Source organism: Peromyscus californicus, unplaced genomic scaffold (genome assembly GCF_007827085.1).
Source record: "Peromyscus californicus insignis strain IS unplaced genomic scaffold, ASM782708v3 Scaffold_5__1_contigs__length_169319896, whole genome shotgun sequence".
NCBI lineage: Eukaryota > Metazoa > Chordata > Mammalia > Rodentia > Cricetidae > Peromyscus > Peromyscus californicus.
Genome location: NW_026294573.1, coordinates 95,064,754 through 95,087,106, shown reverse-complemented (window position 1 = coordinate 95,087,106; position 22,353 = coordinate 95,064,754). Strand labels below are relative to the sequence as shown.

Genomic DNA, 22,353 nt, shown 5'->3' with positions numbered 1-22,353 from the left:
CTTGAGTTCTTTATATATTTTGGAGATCAGCCCTCTGTCAGATGTGGGGTTGGTGAAGATCTTTTCCCATTCTGTAGGTTGTTGTTTTGTCTTATTTACCATGTCCTTTGCCTTACAGAAGCTTCTCCGTTTTAGGAGGTCTCATTTACTAATTGTTGCTCTCAGTGTCTGTGCTACTAATGTTACATTTAGGAAGTGATCTCCTGTGCCAATGTGTTGTAGGCTACTTTCTGCTTTCTCTTCTATCAGGTTCAGTGTAGCTGGATTTATGTTGAGGCCTTTGATCCACTTGGACTTGAGCTTTGTGCATGGCAATAGATAAGGATCTATTTGCAATCTTCTACATGTTGACATGCAGTTATACTAGCACCATTTGTTGAAGATCCTTTCTTTTTTTTTTTTTTCCATTGTACAGTTTTGGCTTCTTTGTCAAAATCAGGTGTTCATAGGTGTCTGGATTAATGTTGATTAATTCAATTCCATTGGTCCACATGTAGGTTTTTATGCCAATACCAAGCTGTTTTAATTACTATAGCTCTATAGTAGAGCTTGAGATCAGGGATGGTGACGCCTCCAGAAGTTGCTTTATTGTACAGGATTGTCTTAGCTATCCTGGGTTTTTTTGTTTTTCCATATAAGGTTGAGTATGGTTCTTTTGAGGTCCATGAAGAATTGTGTTGGGATTTTGGTGGGGATTGCATTGAATCTGTAGATTGCTTTTGGTAAGATTGCCATTTTTATTATGTTGGTTCTACCTATCCATGAGCATGGGAGATCTTTCCATTTTCTGACATCTTCTTCAATTTCTTTCTTCAGGGAGTAAAGTACTTGACATACAGGTCTTTCACTTGATTGGTTAGAGTTATCCCAAGTTATTTTATATTATTTGTGACTATTGTAAAGGGTGATGGTTCTCTGATTTTCTTTCTCAGCCCACTTAGCATTTGTATATAGGAGGGCTACTTATTTTTTTAGTTAATCTTCTATCTCGCCATATTGCTGAAGGTGTTTATCAACTGTAGGAGTTCTCTGGTAGAATTTTTGAGGTCACTTATGTATACTATCATAACATCTGCAAATAGCAAAAATTTGATTTCTTCCTTTTCACTTTGTATCCCCTTGATCTCTTTTTGTTGTCTTATTGCTCTAGCTAGAACCTCAAGTACTATATTGAATAGATATGGGGAAAGTCAACAGCCTTGTCTTGTTCCTGATTTTAGTGGGATTGCTTTGAGTTTCTCTCCATTTATAAAATAAAATAAAAATAAATAAAAAATAAAATAAAAATACACAAAGCAGAATAGCGTAAAACAAACAAACAGAAAAAAAGCCAAAGAAAAGCAACAAGAAACACATACAGATGCTACACATATACATACACATACACACATTCAGAAGCATAGAAAATCTGTTTTAAAAAGTTAGAAATTACAATATATAAACAAAAGATCTGTAAGGTTTGAAAAAAATAAATAACAGGTTCAGACAAAGCATTATGAGACAAAAAAAAAAAAAAAAAAACTCCCAAAATATCATTGAGTTCATTTTGTGTTGGCCATTTACTGCTGGGCATGGGGCTAGTCCTCAAGGGTAATTTGTATGCCCAGTGAGGCTCCTTTAAACAAAATTAATTGTTGTTGTTGTTATTGTTTTCATTCCTTTGGACCTTTGGGGGTCCACCACCCAGCTCCCAAATAATCACATGGAGGCTTATTCTCTCTTATGAATGCCCAGCCTTAGCTTGGCTTGTTTTTAGCCAACTTTTCTTAACTTAAATATTCCATCTACCCTTTGCCTCTGGGCTTTAATCCTTCCCTATTTCTGTATATCTTTTTTTTCCTTCTTATTCCATGATTAGCTGTGTGGCTGTGTGGTTGGTCCCTTCTTTTCTTGTTCCTTGATCTTCTATTTTTTCCTTCTATTTATTCTCTTTGCCTGCCAGCCCCGCCTATCCTTTCTCCTGCCTAGCTATTGGCCATTTAGCTCTTTATTAGACCAAACAGGTGTTTTAGACATGAAAAGTAACACAGTTTCACAGTGTTAAACAAATGTAACATAAAAGAATTCAAGACATCTTTGGATCATTAAAAAATGTTCCAAAGCATAAACAAATGTAACACATCTTCAACTAATATTCCACAACAACCAGTTTTCCCTTTGCAAGCAGTTATCAATTGGAGATAGCTTCTGGCTTAGGGATAGCAGCACGTGTCTATTTCCCCTCTGAGCACTGGGACCCCATCTGGCTCAGACCTGTTAAGGCCCTGTGCATGCTGCCACAGTCTGTGAGTTCATATGTGTGTCAGTCTTTTTTGTGTCTAGAAGGCCTTGTCTCCTTAGTGTCTTCCATCCCCACTGGCTTTTACAATCTTTCTGCCACCTCATTCACAGAGTTCCCTGATCCCTGAGGAGAAGTATTTGATGAAGACATCCTATTTAGGACTGAATGTTCAAAGAGCTCTCACTCTTTGCACATTGTCCAGTTGTGGTGTCTATATTTGTTTCTATCTACTGCAGGAGAAAGCTTGTCTGATGATGGTCGAGCAAAACACACATCTCTGAGTGTAGCAGAATGTCATTAGGAGTCATTTTATTGCTGCATTCCTTCAGTAGAACTGTAGTATTTGGTTTTCCCCTAGGTCCCTGGGCTATCTAATCTCAGGTGCCTGGCCACCCGATCAACATCAAGTATGGGCTTCATCTCATGGGATGGGCCTTAATTCCACACATAGCACAGTTGTAGAATATTTGGCTGCAAGCAACCTTTCAATGTGTGTCTTTCCTTCTGACTTTTTCAAATATTATTCCCCATTGAGTGCAATTTTAGTTAATGCAAATACTATCATATGACCTTTCAAATTTCCATCTATATGATGACTATGCTCTTTGATGTCTCAGCCATGGAACAGATTATTCTTTTTAAAATTTTAACTTTTTCAAAAACACTTTATTAAACATGTCATATTTTCTCCATTATTTATTCATCAAAACATTTAGACACCTGTTTATGCCAGGCACCTTGATCATCCTTGAGATGAACTTGAACATAATTGGTAGAAGAAATGTAGGCTCATAAATTTCAAATATAAACTTGAGGAGCATCATGCTATACCATAACACATCCTCCTTTATCTGTAATTACATTCTTTTATGCTCAATATTGTATCATAATCAGTTTTTTCATAGTATCAAATTCCCAGGGAAGACATGATTTATAGCAGACTGATAGTATCCCATTTCATTTGTATTTCACTTTTATCTACTATATGATCTGTTTAAATAATGTGTCTTTTTCTGCTTTCTCATTTTTAATAATGCTATAATTATTATAACTTACTATATAAAGGGAATCCTTCTATTTTACTTCTTTAAAGTATAATCTCACCACTTCAGTTATTAATTACAAAAGCATAAAGATAAGGAATTAATCTAGCAAAATATTAAAATTTGAAATGATAGGCATCAGAGGCAGGTATTATTTTACAATGAGTCAGTTTGACTCCTGTAAGATGAGAGAAACATATCTGCAGGATGACTAATGGTCACCAACTTCTGTTCTCCCAAACCCACTGATGAGCATAGTACTTTATGAGGTTAGAAGAGTTATGTTAGGATAATCATAGTCACCATAATGCTCTTTGCTTTCTGTGTGTTTAACCTTCATACTTCTTTCTGGGAATCAATGTATAGACACATACATGCTCTGTTCTCATGACAGCTTTTCAACAATTTATATGTTATTTCTGAGTCTTGCTTGTTCTAGCCTTCTGTTCTGTTCCATGTATTGCTGGAGAAAATACCTTAGGAATGAAAGGTTTTAAAGGACCCCTACTGTGCATTCTGCTTCTGACTACTGGTTTGGCCGGACTCTACAGGAGCAAAACATCTCTGTCACTTGAGAGGGAAAGGCAGAGTGACTAGAGTTGGTTGAGTGAGGTTGGTCAAGTACCACCTCTATAGCTGTACAGAAGTCACTAGACATTTCTGAGTCTCAGTCTCCATATTGGTCATGGAAAGGAGGAATGTAGAAATTTATATCAGATATTATCAATTTGAGAATTAATGAAGAGAAGTATTTGAGTAATTTGACATTATTATGGGCAGGAGGCCCTCAATAAATGTGCTCACTGTTCCTCTAGCTATATTGAGATTACAAATATGCATCTCTTTAAAAGAGAATGGCTTTGGAGTTGCATGTCCATAAGTGGGCATTGTAATTTCTTGACTTGTGGCTTAGAAGACTCTAATAAGTTATTTGAGTTATAAAATGATTATTATAAGCATCTCACAGGTCAGTTATATGAACATTTTTAAACAGGCTTTATCATGATTGCTGACATTTGAGAGCGTCTCCAGGACATTCGACATTGTTATATTTGTACACAAAGCAATGTTTGAATGATTTTTGCCTAAAGTCAGTGCCACATATGATCATTTTCAATTGGTTTTTGTCAATGAAACAGACATGTTAATCATTCTGCTTCAATATGAACCAAAAATAAACATAGAAAAGGAAACAAAATGAATCTGCCACCAGAATATAGAATGGATTCCTTGATAAGTTAGAGAAATACAGATTATTTCCTTGTTTGAGGAAGTGTGCCATTTGATGTGGGCTTTGAGGTTTCAAAAGTTCACAGTAGGCCCAGTTTCTTCTTCTTCTTCTTCTTCTTCTTCTTCTTCTTCTTCTCCCTCCTCCTCCTCCTCCTCCTCCTCCTCCTCCTCCTCCTTCTTCTTCTTCTCCTCTCTGTCTCTCTCTGTCTCTCTCTGTCTCTGTCTCTCTCTTTCTCTCTCTCTTTCTCTCTTTCTCTGCCTGCTGCCTACAAATCAGTACATAAAGCTCTCAGCTACTCCTCTAGTGCCATTCCTGTCTGCTTTCCACCATGATGATAATGGACTAACTCTGAAACCGTAAGCCAGGCCCCAACTATACATTTTCCTGTATAAGAGTTGCTTTGGCCACTCTTCACATGGTGCCTTTTCACAGTAATAAAAGAATGACTAAGACAGATCTTATCTTAGGTTACCATTGGGGTCTCCTTTGTATCCTACCCATAATTTTCTTGGATTCATGTGAGTATTGAAAGAAAAAGAATTTCCCACTCCAAAAGTCAGGTTCATTTTATTTCAAGCAACTCCATCATTTAAAAAAAATACAATAATTATATGGACTTTAGGTTAACTTTCAGTAGTGAAAATTAACTTTTTTCATGATTTAATATGTCCTTGAGGTCATAAGTTCACATACTTTCATAGCTATATAGTTAGTGTATTTGACTTTAAACAGACAGGATAGAAAGTAACGGACAAATCTTTAATCCCATGTGGCTAAACCAAATGCAATATTAAAAATTCCTTTTTTCACCAGTCAGTCACTCTGAGTCTGTTTTTATTGGAATACATCTCATTTACACTATTGTTGGTTTTCTTTGGTTTTCAGATTTCAGAAGGTCTTATTGTTGGAACTACATAGAACATGGCATGATTTTCACAGAGTACTGAACACACTTGGAGATCTTCCCACATGATGACCTCACAGAACTCTTTCTTGTTTAGTTTTAACTATGAAGGGAATCAATCTCCTAGGAATCCACCCCCACAGATTCCCTCCAGAAAACTTGTGGAGGGAAGAGTGATGTTAAAGTTACCCATTCACTTTAACAAGCTTGACTTTAGACTGTTAACAGGCACATGGGATCTCACCTCACGCAACTTATTTGTACCTTTGACTCAGACAGAAGTAGGTCAGTAAACTTATAATGACGTCCTCTGAGATGTGGTTCTGTGCTCAGGTATAAATACTGACTGTGTTCTGTACTCCTGTGGGAGGGGATTACCAGGCTATGAGATAACAAGGAGAAAAGAAATGGAGACTTCCTATGCTGGCTGTCTCCTTGAAAGCACCTTGTTTTATATGGTCAAGGTCTTAGAGAGCTGGAAACTGGGAAATCTTAACAGATCTTTTATCAATGAACAAAAATGAAGTGACATAGTTGGGCAACAGGTGTATAAATTTGGAATTTATTTAGTGGTATTCTAATCCTAACTAAACTGTTTCCAGCTATGTGACCTAGGGTAATAAATGTAATTTTAGAAGAAAGTATGTCATTTATAGATCAAAACATACATACATGTAAGTCTTTATTAAGATTAACTGATGTGTTTAATGGCTTCTTCTCTGAGTTACAAAAAGTATTTGTCACCAAAGTGGTTGCTTCACTTTTAATTAGTATGCAGCATGAATATAAACATAATAGTAAACATGATAATAAACATAAATTCCTATTGGTATCTTGAAGACTCTTTTTTAAATTTTTATTTGAGTTTTTTAATTTTCATACATTTATATATAAGGCATTTTCCTTACTTCCCTGCTATCTTTTCTTGCTCTGTGATACCTGTTAGTCATCTTTGTTTCCCTAGAAAACTCAGCCTCTACTTTTTTGTCACACACACACACACACACACACACACACACACACACACACATATATATATATATGCATATATAATCTTATATATTTGCACAAAGTCTAGGAATTATAAATAAAAGAAAGCATGTTTGTCTTTCTGGAACTGGCTTAATTTGCTTTGTGTGACTATCTACAGTTGTATCCACCTTCCTGCAAACAACCTCTACACAGTTAACAAAGAAAATTCCATTGTACGTATGCACATACACATATATACAATATTTTCCTTATTCTTCTGTTGTTGGGCACCTAGGTTTGTTCTATAGCATGTTTACTGTGAATAGTACTACATTAACCACTGATGAGGAATAATCTCTGTGATACGGTTTAGAGTCCCACTGATCCTATGACAACCATGGACTCACTCACCACAGTGCCTCGCTAATCTGCAATGGAGCCATTCCTAAATGTATTGAGTCAGAGTAACCCTTTTCTATAATAATATTTTTGTTATCTTGATATCAGTTTCTACAATTTTTTTTTCCTAGCATTAGGATATATTCCCTTTTAGGTTTTTTGAGTGCCTTCTGCATGTCCATGCCTCTCTTCCAACCCTTAGCAAGCCTCTTTGCTTCTCCTGTTAAAAGTTGTACTTCTTGGCCGGGCGGTGGTGGCGCACGCCTTTAATCCCAGCACTCGGGAGGCAGAGCCAGGCGGATCTCTGTGAGTTCGAGGCCAGCCTGGTCTCCAAAGCGAGTTCCAGGAAAGGCGCAAAGCTACACAGAGAAACCCTGTCTCGAAAAAACCAAAAAAAAAAAAAAAAAAAAAAAAAAAAAGTTGTACTTCTTGGCCAGGCGGTGGTGGCGCACGCCTTTAATCCCAGCACTCGGGAGGCAGAGCCAGGCGGATCTCTGTGAGTTCGAGGCCAGCCTGGGCTACCAAGTGAGTTCCAGGAAAGGCGCAAAGCTACACAGAGAAACCCTGTCTCGAAAAACCAAAAAAAAAAAAAAAAAAAAAAAGTTGTACTTCTTTTTCTAAAGAGTGTGAGGAGGTTGGAAATGGCTGCATTGAATTTTTCACATGCTGAAAAGTCATGATGTGTTATATTTGCACAACGAATCATATTATCTGAAGCATCAAACAGAGTGCCCAGAATCAGTGGTTCTGTGCTAGTTGGTTTCCCTCATCCTGGAAATCCATTGTTACCATTAGCAACTGAATTCCCCCTAATCTCTTGTTTTGGGTTTGTTCAATAAATCATCCTCTGGCATGAGGGGAGGTCTACATAACACAGATTCTTAAAGTAGTACGTCTAATACTCAAAATAAATGAGAACATTAAGATTCAGAAAGAGAAATCATTTGCATAGGCTTAAGGTGAATATAAGCAAGGCAGGTATGGGTGCAATAATCTCATCTACACAGGTTAAAACTGTACATTCAGATATAACGTAAAGGGTTTCTGCCTCTATTAACAAGTGAAAAACTCTTCAATCTTCTCTTCTTCCTAAGAGTGCCACACTGAAAAGCCTTGTCCTTGGGTTTATTCAGTGTTTTTCTGGTTTAGTAAAGCCCTTGGTCACAATGCTTACAGTCCACCTCCTTGAGGGAGTTCAAGCATGTGTATGACATCCCCAGGAGGAAGATGCTGTATCAGGCTCATGAACAGAGAAAACTTCTGTTTTATGACTTCTTTCATAATCAGCCCATATTTGGTCATCATCCTGTACATTGATCTACTTGTTCAGTTAACAGCTTTGAAGAAAACCCATAGTAAAACACAGATAGGACATTCTCCTACCTTCCAATAACTATTAATCAAAGGTATAATCAAGATCAAAGGTATAAGGTATGAAAATTTATATTGGGGGCACTCACTGTCTTAGTTTCATTTCTGCCACAATAAGCAGCAACTTAATAAATGGTTTCTTTTGACTCACAGTGCAATGCTACAGTCCCTCATAGGAGGGACATCAGAGCATGAACTTGAAATAGCTGACGATATTACATCAGAGTCAGGAACAGAGAGAGGTGAATGCACCCATGTTCATGTTCTTGCTTGCTTCCGTGCAGCCCAGTTTCTTGATTTTGACAGTCCTTACCAAAAAATGGTACTACCAATCGGTCAGCTGCCGTTACAGGTACATGTTTCATCCTGCCACGTGTTTGGTGTGTGACAAGTAACATGTAGTCTCTGACCATATAACCTGGGGATTTGGGTTAATGAAGTTCCTTTTTGAATTGCCCAGTTTTACTCTGTGAAACAACAATAAGCCATTAATAAGAGGAGTCTGACAGATTATCTCTAGGATCCATTTTAAAAATCAATCTCCTCCCTTTCCCTCTTCTCCCGCCCCTGCTCACTCTCCCTCTCCTCCTCAGATTTTCTATGATTTCACATACTTTAGGTTATTTTCCTGACTCAAATAAATACCTGGACTTTAGATTTCCTAACTGACCTGTCAACCTAAGAAGATAGAAACCCAGCTGAAGCATCCAAGTGTGTTAACCTCTGTGTGTCTTAGAATCTTTGTCTGTAAATTAACAATGAGGTCATATAACTCTCAATATTATTGTGATAATTTAATCAGAAATAGCATCATATGAATATTCTACAATACCTGGCATGTTGCCTCTGAATTTAAATTCTCTGATTTTTTTCTACTCATCTTCCTTTTGTTTCCTTTCTTCTCTCTTCTATTCCCTGAAATCAACATCCTGCTAAGAATTTAAATGTGAATATTCCTAAAAGGCTATGTGGGTATCTAGCATAATTTATTATACATTACTCAATATTATTGAATTATAGCTAATTTTACAGGAAGTGATGGTAAAAATTACAAAGATTATGGTATAATTACCATATAAACAATAAATACAGTTACAGAAGTAGCTAAAATCACAGGCTTTGTTTCATGAAGTTTGAAATGTTTAACTTTTTTCTCTGACCTATAAAAAGGACAATATTTAGCTAGAACGTATTCCCATGGTCATATTAGATGTTCATAGCAGATATGCATTCTGACTGTCATGATGAGAATCATTGAACATTTTTAATACTACTGCTCTTCAGTTATTTACAAATGTGTTTTAACTGCACCAGATTATAAGGATTCTTTCATTAATTACCCTTAAATTGCCTAAAGTATAAGAAGTGCAGACTGGCTAATATAATTTCTTTGAAATTGCTGGTCATGCATAAGTTTGTCATAACATCAATTTTTAAAAACATCCTACATAGGCTTTAGAAGAGTGTGTGTTCAATCAGAATAGGATTTATTTTTGCTAAAATATTTTACACCATTATAAATCTTTGTTTATTGTCTTAATACTTGAGAAGGATGTAAAGGCCATTTAATTTTTTACCCGTTGAAAATCTTTTGTTAGGAGAGCTACCATTCAGAATTGTACATCTCTTTGATTAAATTCACCTTCTGTCATAAAACAACTATCCCTTTATTAGAAATAGTTTTTATTTGGTCATAAATCCATTTGTTAGTCATTAATATAGAAATACCAGTGTTTGAATAATTTGCCTAGCATGCATTTTCTGTCTTTTAATTTCAACCTTTTTTTATACATAGATATATCTCCTTAAAACATACAGAAAGAAGTAAGGTGAAGTGCCTTTTTAAAGGTTGTATAGTGAATAACATACTTCTTTTAGTGTACTGTTGTTTTCAAAAATAGGCTTGGCCTACTTACCTTGATTATGGTAATAGTGTGCATGGAGTCTCAATAAAGTGGTTAATTCAGTATATTTTTATATATTTATTTTTTTTGTCTAAACCTTGAATGATTAAAAATAAGGATTAGTTTTCCCAAGGAGCCTTTAAATCTGTTTAGTGGGAACAAGGAAGGGACACCTATCTGAAGACTTATTAGCTGGTGGTAGAGGTAGAAAATACGCTCTATCTAAAAGCAGTTGCTTGACCCCATCTTTTGTGAAATCACTCTATTGACATGTTTGGGACACGGAACTTATCTATTTCCCTGACAATCTTATATTCAAATCTGTGCTTCCAGGATGTAACAGTACGTATTTGAGGTTCAATTGTGCTGAGTACATCCTGTCAAACCAAAAAGCGATTCTGAAAACCCACTTTGTTTCATTAGAGTGTTCAGGCACAATGCAAGATTTCTGGGCTCACATCTCCTAATTAGCACCAGGCTCAAGACCCATTGATGGGATGACATTGGCATTTCCCACTGGGACAACTTTATTACTATTGCATTCCTGTAGTTCTTCCAACTTTGGTGCAGCTTGTAACTTCTCCCCGTAGTGTGTGTGTGTGTGTGTGTGTGTGTGTGTGTGTGTGTGTGTGTGTGTCCATGTCTGTGTGTGTGTATGTGTGTGTGTGTCCATGTCTGTGTCTGTGTGTTTGTGTGTGTGTGTGTGTGTGTGTATGTGTGTGTTTAGGATGGTTAGGACACAGTAACAGTATCTGAACCTCTACAGTTTAGCTTAAAATAAGTTTACTTACTGATTCTGTGACATGTTTGATGTGTGACATGTAGACTCTGACCAAATAACTAAGGAATATGAGTTAATGAGACCATTTTTTGAATTGTCCCATTTTACTTTGTGAAGTAACAAGCCATTAATAAGAAAGGTTTTGTGAGCTTTCTCTGACAACAAATAGCTGCAGTCATTTACTCCATATTCAATGACCACAGCTCCTCAGAGTTAGATAAGGTAGTACTCCTTGGTACTGACTAAGCATGACTCCCTCAGTGAAAGTGGGGTCTTCATAGATCAGATGGGTGCTAGCTCACATGATTGCACTATTCAACAAATAAGCAGAATTTCCATTTTGGACCATCATTTTTATTCCTAATCTCCCAAATCAAGTTCATTGAAGAACTTGGCTCAAGATCTTTGGCCACGCATCCTCAAATGGCAAGTTTTTTCAGTCACCAGCTCTGTGTGGCTGTGTTGCTGCGTACAGCAGAGTGGGTGATCCCATACAGAGCAGGATGAGGTCCTCCTTCCAGCCAGCACTCAGCTCAAAATACAAGAGGCATGCTCTGCTACAGTGTCACCTGAAGTTTAAGACGTTACAGCACAGGATGCAGTATTAGAACTTTTTCATCTCTGTGTTCTCATTATGAACAAAGTCTCAGAAAAGCTATCATTGCAGGCATGCAAAACCCTGTCCCCTCAGTTATAATGAACATGACAAAAACAAAAAAAAAAGTGATGCCTTAGCTATTAAATAATGTTTGTGTGACAAAACACCAATGCTGTGGGTATCACTCTGTATAAATAAAATGCTGATTGGCCAGTAGTCAGGCAGGAAGTATAGGCAGGACAAGCAGAGAAGAGAATTCTGGGAACAGGAAGGCTGAGTCAGGAGACGCTGCCAGCCGCTGCCATGAGTACCAACATGTAAGACACTGGTAAGCCACGAACCCGTGTGGCAAGGTATAGATTTATAGAAATGGATTAATTTAAGATAGAAGAACTAGATAACAAGAAGCCTGCCACGGCCATACAGTTTGCAAGCAATATAAGTCTCTGTGTGTTTACTCGGTTGGGTCTGAGTGGCTGCAGGACTGGCGGGTAAGAGAGATTTGTCTTGACCGTGGGTCAGGCAGAACTGGAGAAAACTCCAGCTACACACCAATATATATAATGTATTTAAAACATTTAATCTTATCAATTTTCTCTTTTAGTAAATTTTGCTGTTTGGGGTATGACAGAAATACATTTCTAATATCATACATCAGGTGATTCATGCATTTATTTAAAAATATTTAGCATTTATTATGTTTCAAACCCTATGATAAGTTGGGTTATTGTAGGCTAAAGAACAGATAAGATTCTATCATCAGGTAATTTATATGCACATTGAATACAAATAATAAATAAGTGGGTAAATAAAGTGAATGTACCTGTTAATATTCACTGTACCTACAACAGTGCACCTACAACACACTATGAACTGCTTTTAAGAATTTTAAATAAATGCATTTCTTAAAACATTTTACCTATTATTTTCTAAATGTTTAAGAGTTTATTTTTTCCTTGCTGAGTAATTACTAAAATGTTTTCAGCATTCTTGCATTTCTATAATAGTGTATTTTACAAATTTCAATATGTCTCATTTCTGCAAGTATAACAAAAACCTAACTGTAACAAAAGCAACCAAAAGATTTTAACAGTTTCCAATTTTCATGTGGCATTTTGATCTGTATGGATTTTGTGTTTATAACAGCTTCAAATATCGAGTCACACAGTCTAAGTAATCATTTCTGTTTTATCAGACGTTCTCCTCCCAGCATGTTCCTCACAGCAGCCTTCACATCTTTGTTCCTCAGACTGTAGATGAGAGGGTTGAGCATGGGGGTCATCACCCCATAGAAGAGGGAGATGAGGGCCTCGATCACACTTTGATGCCCTGTCCCAGCAGTGGCTTTAGACTTGGGCTTTGCGTACATGAAGAAGATGGTTCCATAGAACAGAATCACCACTGTCAAATGGGCAGAGCATGTGGAGAAGGCCTTCTGCTTTCCTTCAGTGGACGGGATCCTCAGAATAGTGGCAACAATGAAAACGTAAGAGATAGCAATGACTAACAATGGAACAGCTAGGAAAAGCAGATTTGACCCTGCCATGCTAATCACATTGATGGAAATATCTGCACAAGCCAGTTTCAGAATGGCTAGCATTTCACAGACAAAGTGGTGAATAACATTATTAGTACAGAATGGTAATTGCACTGCAAGAGATGTCTGCACCAACGAGTCAACAAGCCCAGAAACCCAGCATCCAACCGCCATGGGCACATAAGTACTCTTGCTCATGATGACAGGGTATCTCAGTGGGTAACAGATGGCCAGAAAGCGGTCAAGTGCCATTGTGCCTAGAAGCACACATTCTGTGGCACCCATGGCAAAGGAGAGGAACATTTGCACCATGCACTCAGGAAAAGAAATTCTCTTCCTTCCTGTCAGAAAACTACCGAGAATTAGTGGGACAGAAGAGCTTGTATAGCAGATATCCAGGAAGGAAAGGTTACAGAGGAAGAAATACATGGGGGTGTGCAGGTGCACATCATAGATAACTACTGAGATAATGACTCCATTTCCAAGCAGGATTATCAGATACACGCACAAAACTAGCACAAATAAAACTTTCTGGAGCTTTGGGTGGTCAGAAAGCCCCACCAAGATAAATTCTGTCAACATGGAATCATTGGCTCTCTCCATATGAATATGCCTGTCCTCCAGCAGAACTCTGGGAATAATAGAAAGAAATTTATTAATGGAAATTTATAAGAGCCCCTTCATAAAATAATCATAGTCTTTGTTGCTGCTGGTGTGTATTTAGCTGTCACAGTATAAGGGGGGGAGATATTTTTCAGTACTATTAATTTTAATTAAGAATTTTTCATTTTAAAATATTTTAATTGAAATAGAATTACATCACTCCCTCATCCATTTACTTTCTCCAGCCCCTCCCAGCTACCCTCCTCACTCTCAAGTTGATAGACTTTTTTCATACCTCCTCACTTTCAAGTTGATAGACTTTTTTCTTTGATTATATGTGATAAATATATACATATATATAAACTATCTGCTGAGTTCATTTTGTTGTTTATATATTAAAGTTCCTCATCACAAATCTAGGCCTTAAATAAGGAATACCTACCTGACTTTTCTCCATTAAGAGAGCAAATGTTTAGATCCCAAACAGTTTTATTGCCATGTCTGCAAGTTCCGATTTAATTGGCTGGAAATGAGTGTCTAATAGTCTGGATTTGGTGCGTAAATGTTGGGAATTAATTATCTATAATACAATATTTTGTCTCAGTTTATTGTAGTTATTAATGGATATTAACCAAATAAACTAGTGGGTATCACTGTCACCTTTTCTTTCTTTCCATTACTACTGTTTTCTTTTAGATTTTGTATTTTTGTCTGTTACCCAGGCTGGAAATCAGGAGGTCACTTTTCTGACTCACTAAATGTTCAGAATCGGTATCTTATAGAAATACTGTAGTACATCTGAAAAGTGTTCAAGTGTTCAAACATGATCATTTCAACAGACATATCAAATAAACACAAGCCTGGGGTCAGGTAGAATTACAGTAGGAGGATACACTAGTTTACTTGAAAGTCTTTTTCGGCATTAAAATTGGATACAGGGCCAGTGAGGTGGCTCAGTGGTGCCTGCCAGCAAGCCTGATGACCTGGGTTCCACAGCTGGGACCTGCAGGGTAAAAGTAGAGTACAAACTCCTGCAAGTGGTCCTCTGACCTCTACAAGGACACCATGGCGTGTGTGTGTGTGTGTGTGTGTGTGTGTGTGTGTGTGTGTGTGTGTGTGTGTTCACTTAAAGAAAACCAACAGAAGCTGGATAGGATCGAGTGCCTAGCCCTTGGAGCCCATCCTAGCTAAGTTCTTTGGGAAAGTTGGCTTGATGGAATTGATCATGGCATTGCTTATAGCCAAAGGAAGCTATCGACAGCTCAGATGTTCATGATCTCTGTAACACCTCTATCACATGACTCTGCACCTGGAAAGGTTTACGAAAATTGGAAGCAATTGAACCTAACATCTACAACAACATAAACAGATACTGAAAAACTGTCAAAAGTGATTTATGATGTATAGAGCATAATAAAACAGGAATTAAAGTAATATTTCACCAGCATCCATGTACTTTTAGAGATAAATCTAAAGAAATTGTGAGTTTGAGGAGAAAACACTAATGGAATTGGAGAATATTAGTAAGGATAGGAGGCTTTTAAAAGAACATGGAAAATATTTCATAGAGTAGAAAATAGAGAGAACAATTAACAAAAGCCCAAGTCAAAAAGGCACAGACAGAAAACACCACATTAAAGAGCAAAGGAGACATACATAGAGGTCATATTTTAAGGAGCACTGATAAAAATGCAGTTTTAGTGGAAGAGACTATTGTAAATGTAAAAATGGGAGAAACTTGGCTACACCATAAAAACAATAAATAATGGATTGGAAGAGAAAGAAACACATTAAAAGAAAAGGAGTAAATCAAAAGCCTTCTAGATGTTTTTAAAACTACAATTTGTAATCTAGCTAAAGAAAAAGTCATAGAGTGGAGGGTTGGTTAGTAATAAGGGAGAATGAAAAGCAGGTCTCAGGGTCAGTGAGAGTCAGTTCTTGCCCAAGTCTGTGGTCTAATCTGAGGTAGATGAACGTGGTTGTCTTAGATAAGTCTCAGTCACGGGCCTTCACTCAGTCAGAAGTCTCCAGGAGAACCTTTCTTCTTTTGACTTAGTGCCCCTCCTAGTAATAAGCTGCCACGCTCATAGAGTATACAAACAGACACGGTAGAAGAATCAAGGGGTTGCTCCCCACTGACCTTTCTGTTTCTTATGGTGGAGTGTTACACCCTGCTTTATAGCAGAATTTGTGAGCCATTTTGAATTTCTCTCTTTGGAGGATGCTGGTCTCTCCTTTTTTTTTTTTTTTTTTTTAAAGAATCCATTTGATTGTGTGGAGTGCTGGAGCACAATATGGTCGTTGGTAAAAGCACCACAGCAATCCTCTATGGTAAGGAATGTTTATAGGAAACCATTTACTTTTCCCCAGAAAGCTTCTGAATTGCTCAGTGAGTAAGCACAGACATATTTCAAAGAGTGGGAAGGAGAAAGAATTATCAAAGGATTTCATCACATGGTCCCCATGAGCTGAGAAGCAGTCTTAGGCCATTGACTGAGGCCATCGGGTCCTTAGGGCATCTAAAGAAGAGACAATGTACAGCAGAAGTACAACATTCAGGCAGGGAAGTGAAGGAATGCTGACTTGTAAATTTGTGAGGTATGTTAAATGTAATGTTAAGGAATTATAATTTGTTCTTGAGGTAATTGGAAGCTCCTGGAGTTTGACTGGGGAACATTAAGTGTGCAAGCACTAGAGAAAGATTAATGTGGGGTGTTCTAAAGAGCTGTCCCTCTCTCATCAACACTCAGCTGTGAGCACTCACTCTGCACTCACCCTTCAGGGCAATCATCTCTTCCCTTTTTGATGTGTAAAAAACAGGACTAAAAATTCATTTTCTTTAGGTAAGAGAGACATAGTTCATTTTAGGTCAACTTGATACCAGAAAATTTTATTTTCTTAGAGAAAGACAATCTGCCTGTTACCTATGAGTTCTCAGCTCAATTCTATAAATGCAGAACAGGTGTATCTACCTCATTTCAGCTTGAAGGTCAGGCTAAAGCTTTGTTGGAGCCTTCACAGCTAGGGCTTGGCTGATACTGAGTTATTAAACCAACAAATGCCATTCGTTACAAAACCCACTTTCTTCTTTCTGGGTTTTCTGGTCTCTTTCACTATTTAGTGTGAAAGTCACTTCTCCAGAAACCTGGGTAAGAAAAAAACCTATAGGTTAAGTTCAGGGTCCAGTGCTCTGGGCATCATAGGAACCTAATTCTTTTGTTATCCAGGGCTACTCTATTTTTTTTTCTTTTAAAAGAAAGGTTTTCCTTGTCTTCTTGCCCAGCTCTAGCCCCACTATCCCATGAGAAGTAGCAAGTCCATCAAGACACTTCTCAGTGGGTAGAAAAATGCCCCTGGTTTTCATCTAGGGCCCCAGTGTCTCCATGACATCATAAGTTGTCACATCAGTGTGTATGTGTGTAAAAGATGTAGCCACCACTGCGTGGCAGTAGGCTGTACTTCCAGCTTCTCCCAGCTTTGTGTGCTCACATATGGCACTAACAGAGGCTCATTAGCCTGGGCTAAGCTCTGATGTGATCACTTATGCTGAATTTATGGTAGAGTGTAGGAATTTAAAACACATTTGATTCTTCCTTGGGTCATAATTAGTTGCAGTTAAGAGTCTCAGACCCAAAGTAATGTTCCTTGGCAAATAATAAACAAGAATAAAGAGGCTTTAATTACAGTAATCCTGGCTCAGAGAAAGCCAGAAAGTGTTTTTAGAAGAGGTAGTTTATGTTTATTCATATTTACAGAAGATTCTATATAACATGAATCCATTCACATTCAGATATAGGAATCATATTTTTGTCATAATTTGAAACAGTCATTGTGACCTATATAAATGATAAATCTCAACTACTTAAAAATTGTTTTGCAGGCATTGTGGACAGAGATATAATCAAATTGTTGTATTACAGTTTTGTAAATCTGGAATGGAAAAAATTTTTTCAGCAGACTGCGGGTGTACTAATTGGGTTCAAATTACTTGGCTACTGAAGAAAAGAGATAATACCTGTTCCACAATGTTTCTAGGTTCTAGTCAAGGGAGCCCAGGATTTATTCTGTTTGCTGAAAAGGTAGGGGATAAAGCAAAAATGAATGCTTTTAAAGAGGCAAAAGTGATGCAGGAAAAGAAATGAAACTTGAGTTTAGAATAAACAAAGAGCTTCTTCGTCTGTCCTCTTCTTTAAATGACATCAATTCTTACCAAAAAGCTTTCCTGTGGATGATACCGAGTGTTCTGAAATGCAAATCTCTATGACTCCAATTGAAGAAAGTTCCATATGTGAGGAAAAAATAGATGTCTCCTCCTAAAGCATCTAAGCTGATAGCTTATCCACAACTTCAAACTCGGGATTTTCAAAACAAAAAGACAGAATATGATACAGTCCTGAGCCTGAAGAGTAGTTTCCTTTCCTGGTTAGAGTTGGGTCTGTTCCTTAACAACCTTTTTGCATCATGTTCTGAAAGCAACTTTCTTCATTCTTTGTACTGTCAGGATGCAGTGAGGAGACAAAGGTGAGAACAAGATAGCATGGGGTGTGCTCCTGTTGTTTTCTTCAGGTTTCTACTTACCTGTAGTTTGTTCCTCGGGGAATGCCAATAGATGATCCTATTTGGAATATTCTCACTCTCTTGTCCAAAGATTCAGGCTAAATCATAGAAAACAATTATAAAACAGGCCAGAGTTTCTTGTGGGTCTTTGTTATGCTCTAAATATTTGTTTACATTTTAAGCTTCAGAAACATCTTCCAAAGGGCCAGTCATTAGCATGTGAAGACAATTTAAATCATTATTGGGGTGAGCTAGGAAGAGATCAAATATTTATAACAAAGTTAGAAACATAAACATGGAGAGCTGAAAAACTTTCCAAAACTCCAGGGAGAATGTTGTCAGACTTAATTATCTCTTGTAATTAGTGTATTCTAGGGACAGGTATTCAGATGCAGAGATACTGTCATTCATAATAGCACAGTATTAGAAGGTTTTAAGACTCATATACCATAAGCAGAAAATCTCACATATTGTTCTAAATTTATCTAAAATATCTCACAGGATTAATAACATAACTATACTCATTTGCATAGTCCTTTAAAGTATTTGCCAGTATTCTCAGAATAGTCTGGAGAGATATAAGATCATTTCTGTCCTATAGACAGACGTAGACTCTGGGATGCTGAAGTTGAACTGTCTTGCTGATGGTTGTGCAGCATGTATAAGAAAACAAGAGTCTTAGATCCAGCTGCTGTCTCCATATAGTCATGAGCAGCACTGCATCACCTCTCACTAAGACTCAGACATACACAGAAGTAAACCCTGCCTCATCCACCACAGCGATAAAACTCCACAATCCCACTTTACAAACATGAAGAGTATGAATGACCCATTCTGAAGGAATGATTGGTACTTATATTTGGAAGGAATTTCACAGGATCATGTTCCACAACTGACCCTCCAGAACTCATCAATGCAATCCACCAAAGTAGGGTTGAAGAAAAAGAGTAAGAAATCAATGTTTCAATAAGCACTACAAATTCTCCATATTAAAAAAAATAATCCCAATAATCTATGTTATACCAATCTGCCCTTTTCTTCACCTGTATTAAATTTGACCACAGGATGAATTGTGAGACCTACCTCATCAACTTCTTGTCATCCCTACCATTATTATCACGAAATTTAATCAATAGGGGATTCCAGTTTTCAAAAGACCTGCTTCTTTTGTGGATCAATTCATATAAGCCAATTATATATTTTGACACAAAGCTAATTTAATTTTACTTGAATTACTTAAGTGGATAATAAACATTAAAATTAATATAACATTTTCCCTATTAGCCTTTAATGATGGTTGTGGTATTTGTTTTGATTGTCAGACATGCAAATCCAAAACAAGGGTCTTTCTGAGTCATGAGATATTCTTTTTATCTAGAATCAAGGTTTTGAGCCAGCGTAATCCTCTTGCTCATGGTGAGTCTTCCCGGATCCTTTTAAAGAACTCTGCTGTGGGCCTGAGAGGCAACTATAGGAAATTAGTACATGATCCATAACTGCTTTTAGTCTCCAATTGTTTATTCTATTGACAAGAATAATTCTCACATAACATTTTCAATTTCTGACGGAAACGAAGGGACGCACAATGCTTCACTACTTGTGTACCTCCTCATACTCTCTCACCTCTTGTCCCAGACTTGTCACCCACTTTCAAAGAACTAGTGAAGAGAGCCTCTGCTAATCCCTAACCTTTTCTAAATTCAGAATGTGGTTTTTTTCATGAGCAGGGTCTTACCCCCCTTTGACTATCCTCTTCAGGGCCATAAAATGGTCAGTAACTACTTATGTATTACTTTTCATCGTACAACCTTCTTTCAGACCATATTGCCAGTCCCTATTCTAACATCAAAGAGTTGAAAAAATGTATACCATATCATTATTGCTATTATCCAGTTTCTCTGAAGATGATATACAGTTAATTTCCACTGAGCAAATCTATCTTTTGCCTTGTCAAAGTGCAGATAGCTAATAGAGGTTGATTGTCAGCTACCAAGAGTAGACACTCAGCTCCCTTATTAGGTATCCTTCCACAACTGGTCATACAGAGGTGCATATATGTCTATGGGTGAATGATGTCCTCAGATAGGTTACTATACAGACCAAAGACATGGCATGAATTTTCATGAGTGCTATGGATGTCTCCAGTTGTCCTGTAATTCATATTCTTTAAATTTAACTGGGCACCCTGTGTCTCTTACTTCTCACTAGAATGTTCTTCCCATGTAGTTCATACTATGCATATTACAGTTCACAAAATAGCTTCACATTCTTCCACAACAAAAGGAGCTTAAAGTAATGTTCAACTAGCCAACTATTGCTTTCCAAAAGGCATAAAACTGGAAGCTTCTTGTGGTAATTGTTCATACCAAAATCCCAATGGCTCTTCCAAGGTAATAGTATGGAATTTGTTCAAATGTGCCCATCAGTGTGATTAAATGTTTTTAATACTTCTAATTATACTTGATAATTAAACTTCTTTGATTTCCAAGGTATTACTTTGGCAATACCTTTGAATATTTTCTGAAGATTTAAGTGTACCTGCTGCTATTCAGGACCCTACTCATATTCAGCTTCCCCATCTTCTGGAAGTGTAGCATGAATCTTAAAAGGTCTTATAAATGAAAAAAAAAAAAAACTCGGGTACAGGTATTGGGATGAATGATGAAAGATCAGAGAAACAGAACCAGCCACAGCTAACCTCACCTTGCCAATTCCTCAGCTGATCTCGCTTCCTCAGACTGGAAGCCTCTGAGTCCTCATCTGAATGTATCTCAGCTGAACTGCTGCTCAAAAGGCTAAAAGCTTAACCAGGCCCTAGTTCCTGGTTCTCACACCTTATAAGCCTTTCTGCTTCCTGCCATCACTTCCTGGAATTAAAGGAGTGTGTCACCATGCCTAGCTGTTTCCAGTGTGGCTTTGAACTCACAGAGATCCAGACGGATCTCTGCCTCTGAAATGCTAGGATTAAAGGTATGAGTGCCACCATTTTCTGGCCTCAATATCTAGTGGCTGTTCTGTTCTCTGACCCCAGATAAGTTTATTAGGGTGCACAATATTTTGGGGAACACAATATCACAATACGGAAGCTTTATAAATATGGAATAATAACATTTCTAGATATGACATATGCTTTCTTCATAAATCAAACAACTCAATATTTAGTTTTCCTTTGTTTTCATTTTGGAGCACACAGAACTCTTGTTCTATGTTTCTTTGGATGGTTTGAGTAATAAACAATAATAGATGAAACAATTCCTGAGAATGTCATTTTATTTATGACTGTCCTATGTTTAAGCAAGTTTAATCAATCATTCCCTGGTAGTCCTATTATTCATAATCATTCTTAATTCAGTATGTTTTAATATTCACATTCATTCTTTAGCATTATATCATCAGAAGAATTATTATTAGCAATTTTCATCTGTATATACTCTATCACCTGCTTAGACTGTGGCGAAAAAGGGAGGATAATTTAAGTAGCTTCAAGGACAATGCTACAATAATTATTCATTAAGCTCCATTTACATGTACTTTGAATTTCTTCTGAAATAGAAATAGAAAAAAATGTATTAGTTGAATAGATAACAAAATACTAGACTTGTTGGCTTTTTGTGCATCTTAAATTACACGTACCATGAAAGTCCTGGCTGGGAATATTGGAGTTCCACATTATTTAGAAATGCATCAATCATCAATAGAAAACCTCCAAACTTCACTGACTATTGGCCATGCTGGATAACACAAGAAAATTGTTCTTTATATATTTTGGAGGTCAGCCCTCTGTCAGATGTGGGGTTGGTGAAGATCTTTTCCCATTCTGTAGGCTGTCTTTTTATCTTATTTGCTGTTTCCTTTGCCTTACAGAAGCTTCTCAGTTTCAGGAGGTCCCATTTATTAATTGTTGCTCTCAGTATCTGTGCTGCTGGTGTTATATTTAGGATGTGGTCTCCTGTGGCAAAGATTTCTAGGCTACTTCCTACTTTCTCCTCTATCAGGTTCAGTGTAGCTAGATTTATGTTGAGGTCTTTGATCCACTTGGATTTGAGTGTATGGTGATAGATATGGATCTATTTGTAATCTTCTACATGTTGACATCCAGTTATGTAGCACGATTTTTGAAGATGCTTTCTTTTTTGTGTAATTTAAAAAATATATCAGTGGGCACATCAGAT

The 22,353-nt window shown here is 37.1% G+C and overlaps 1 protein-coding gene across 3 annotated transcripts in view; it reads right to left on the bottom strand.

The window, feature by feature from the left end:
• Positions 1-7,463: 7,463 nt before the first annotated feature.
• Positions 7,464-22,353, bottom strand: part of LOC128096621 (olfactory receptor 13C8) — a 112,829-nt gene continuing 97,939 nt past the window's right edge. For 2 of the 3 annotated variants that reach the window (XM_052716403.1, XM_052716402.1), the window contains exons 4-5: positions 18,203-18,279; positions 7,464-13,652 (exon numbers count right to left, since the gene is read on the bottom strand). In XM_052716403.1, the coding sequence (XP_052572363.1) occupies positions 12,662-13,624 (963 nt within the window). In that variant the 5' untranslated portion in view covers positions 13,625-13,652; positions 18,203-18,279 and the 3' untranslated portion in view covers positions 7,464-12,661. Of the gene's footprint in view, positions 13,653-18,202; positions 21,252-22,353 lie in introns of those variants that run through there. The other variant, XM_052716404.1, reaches the window with a different exon arrangement.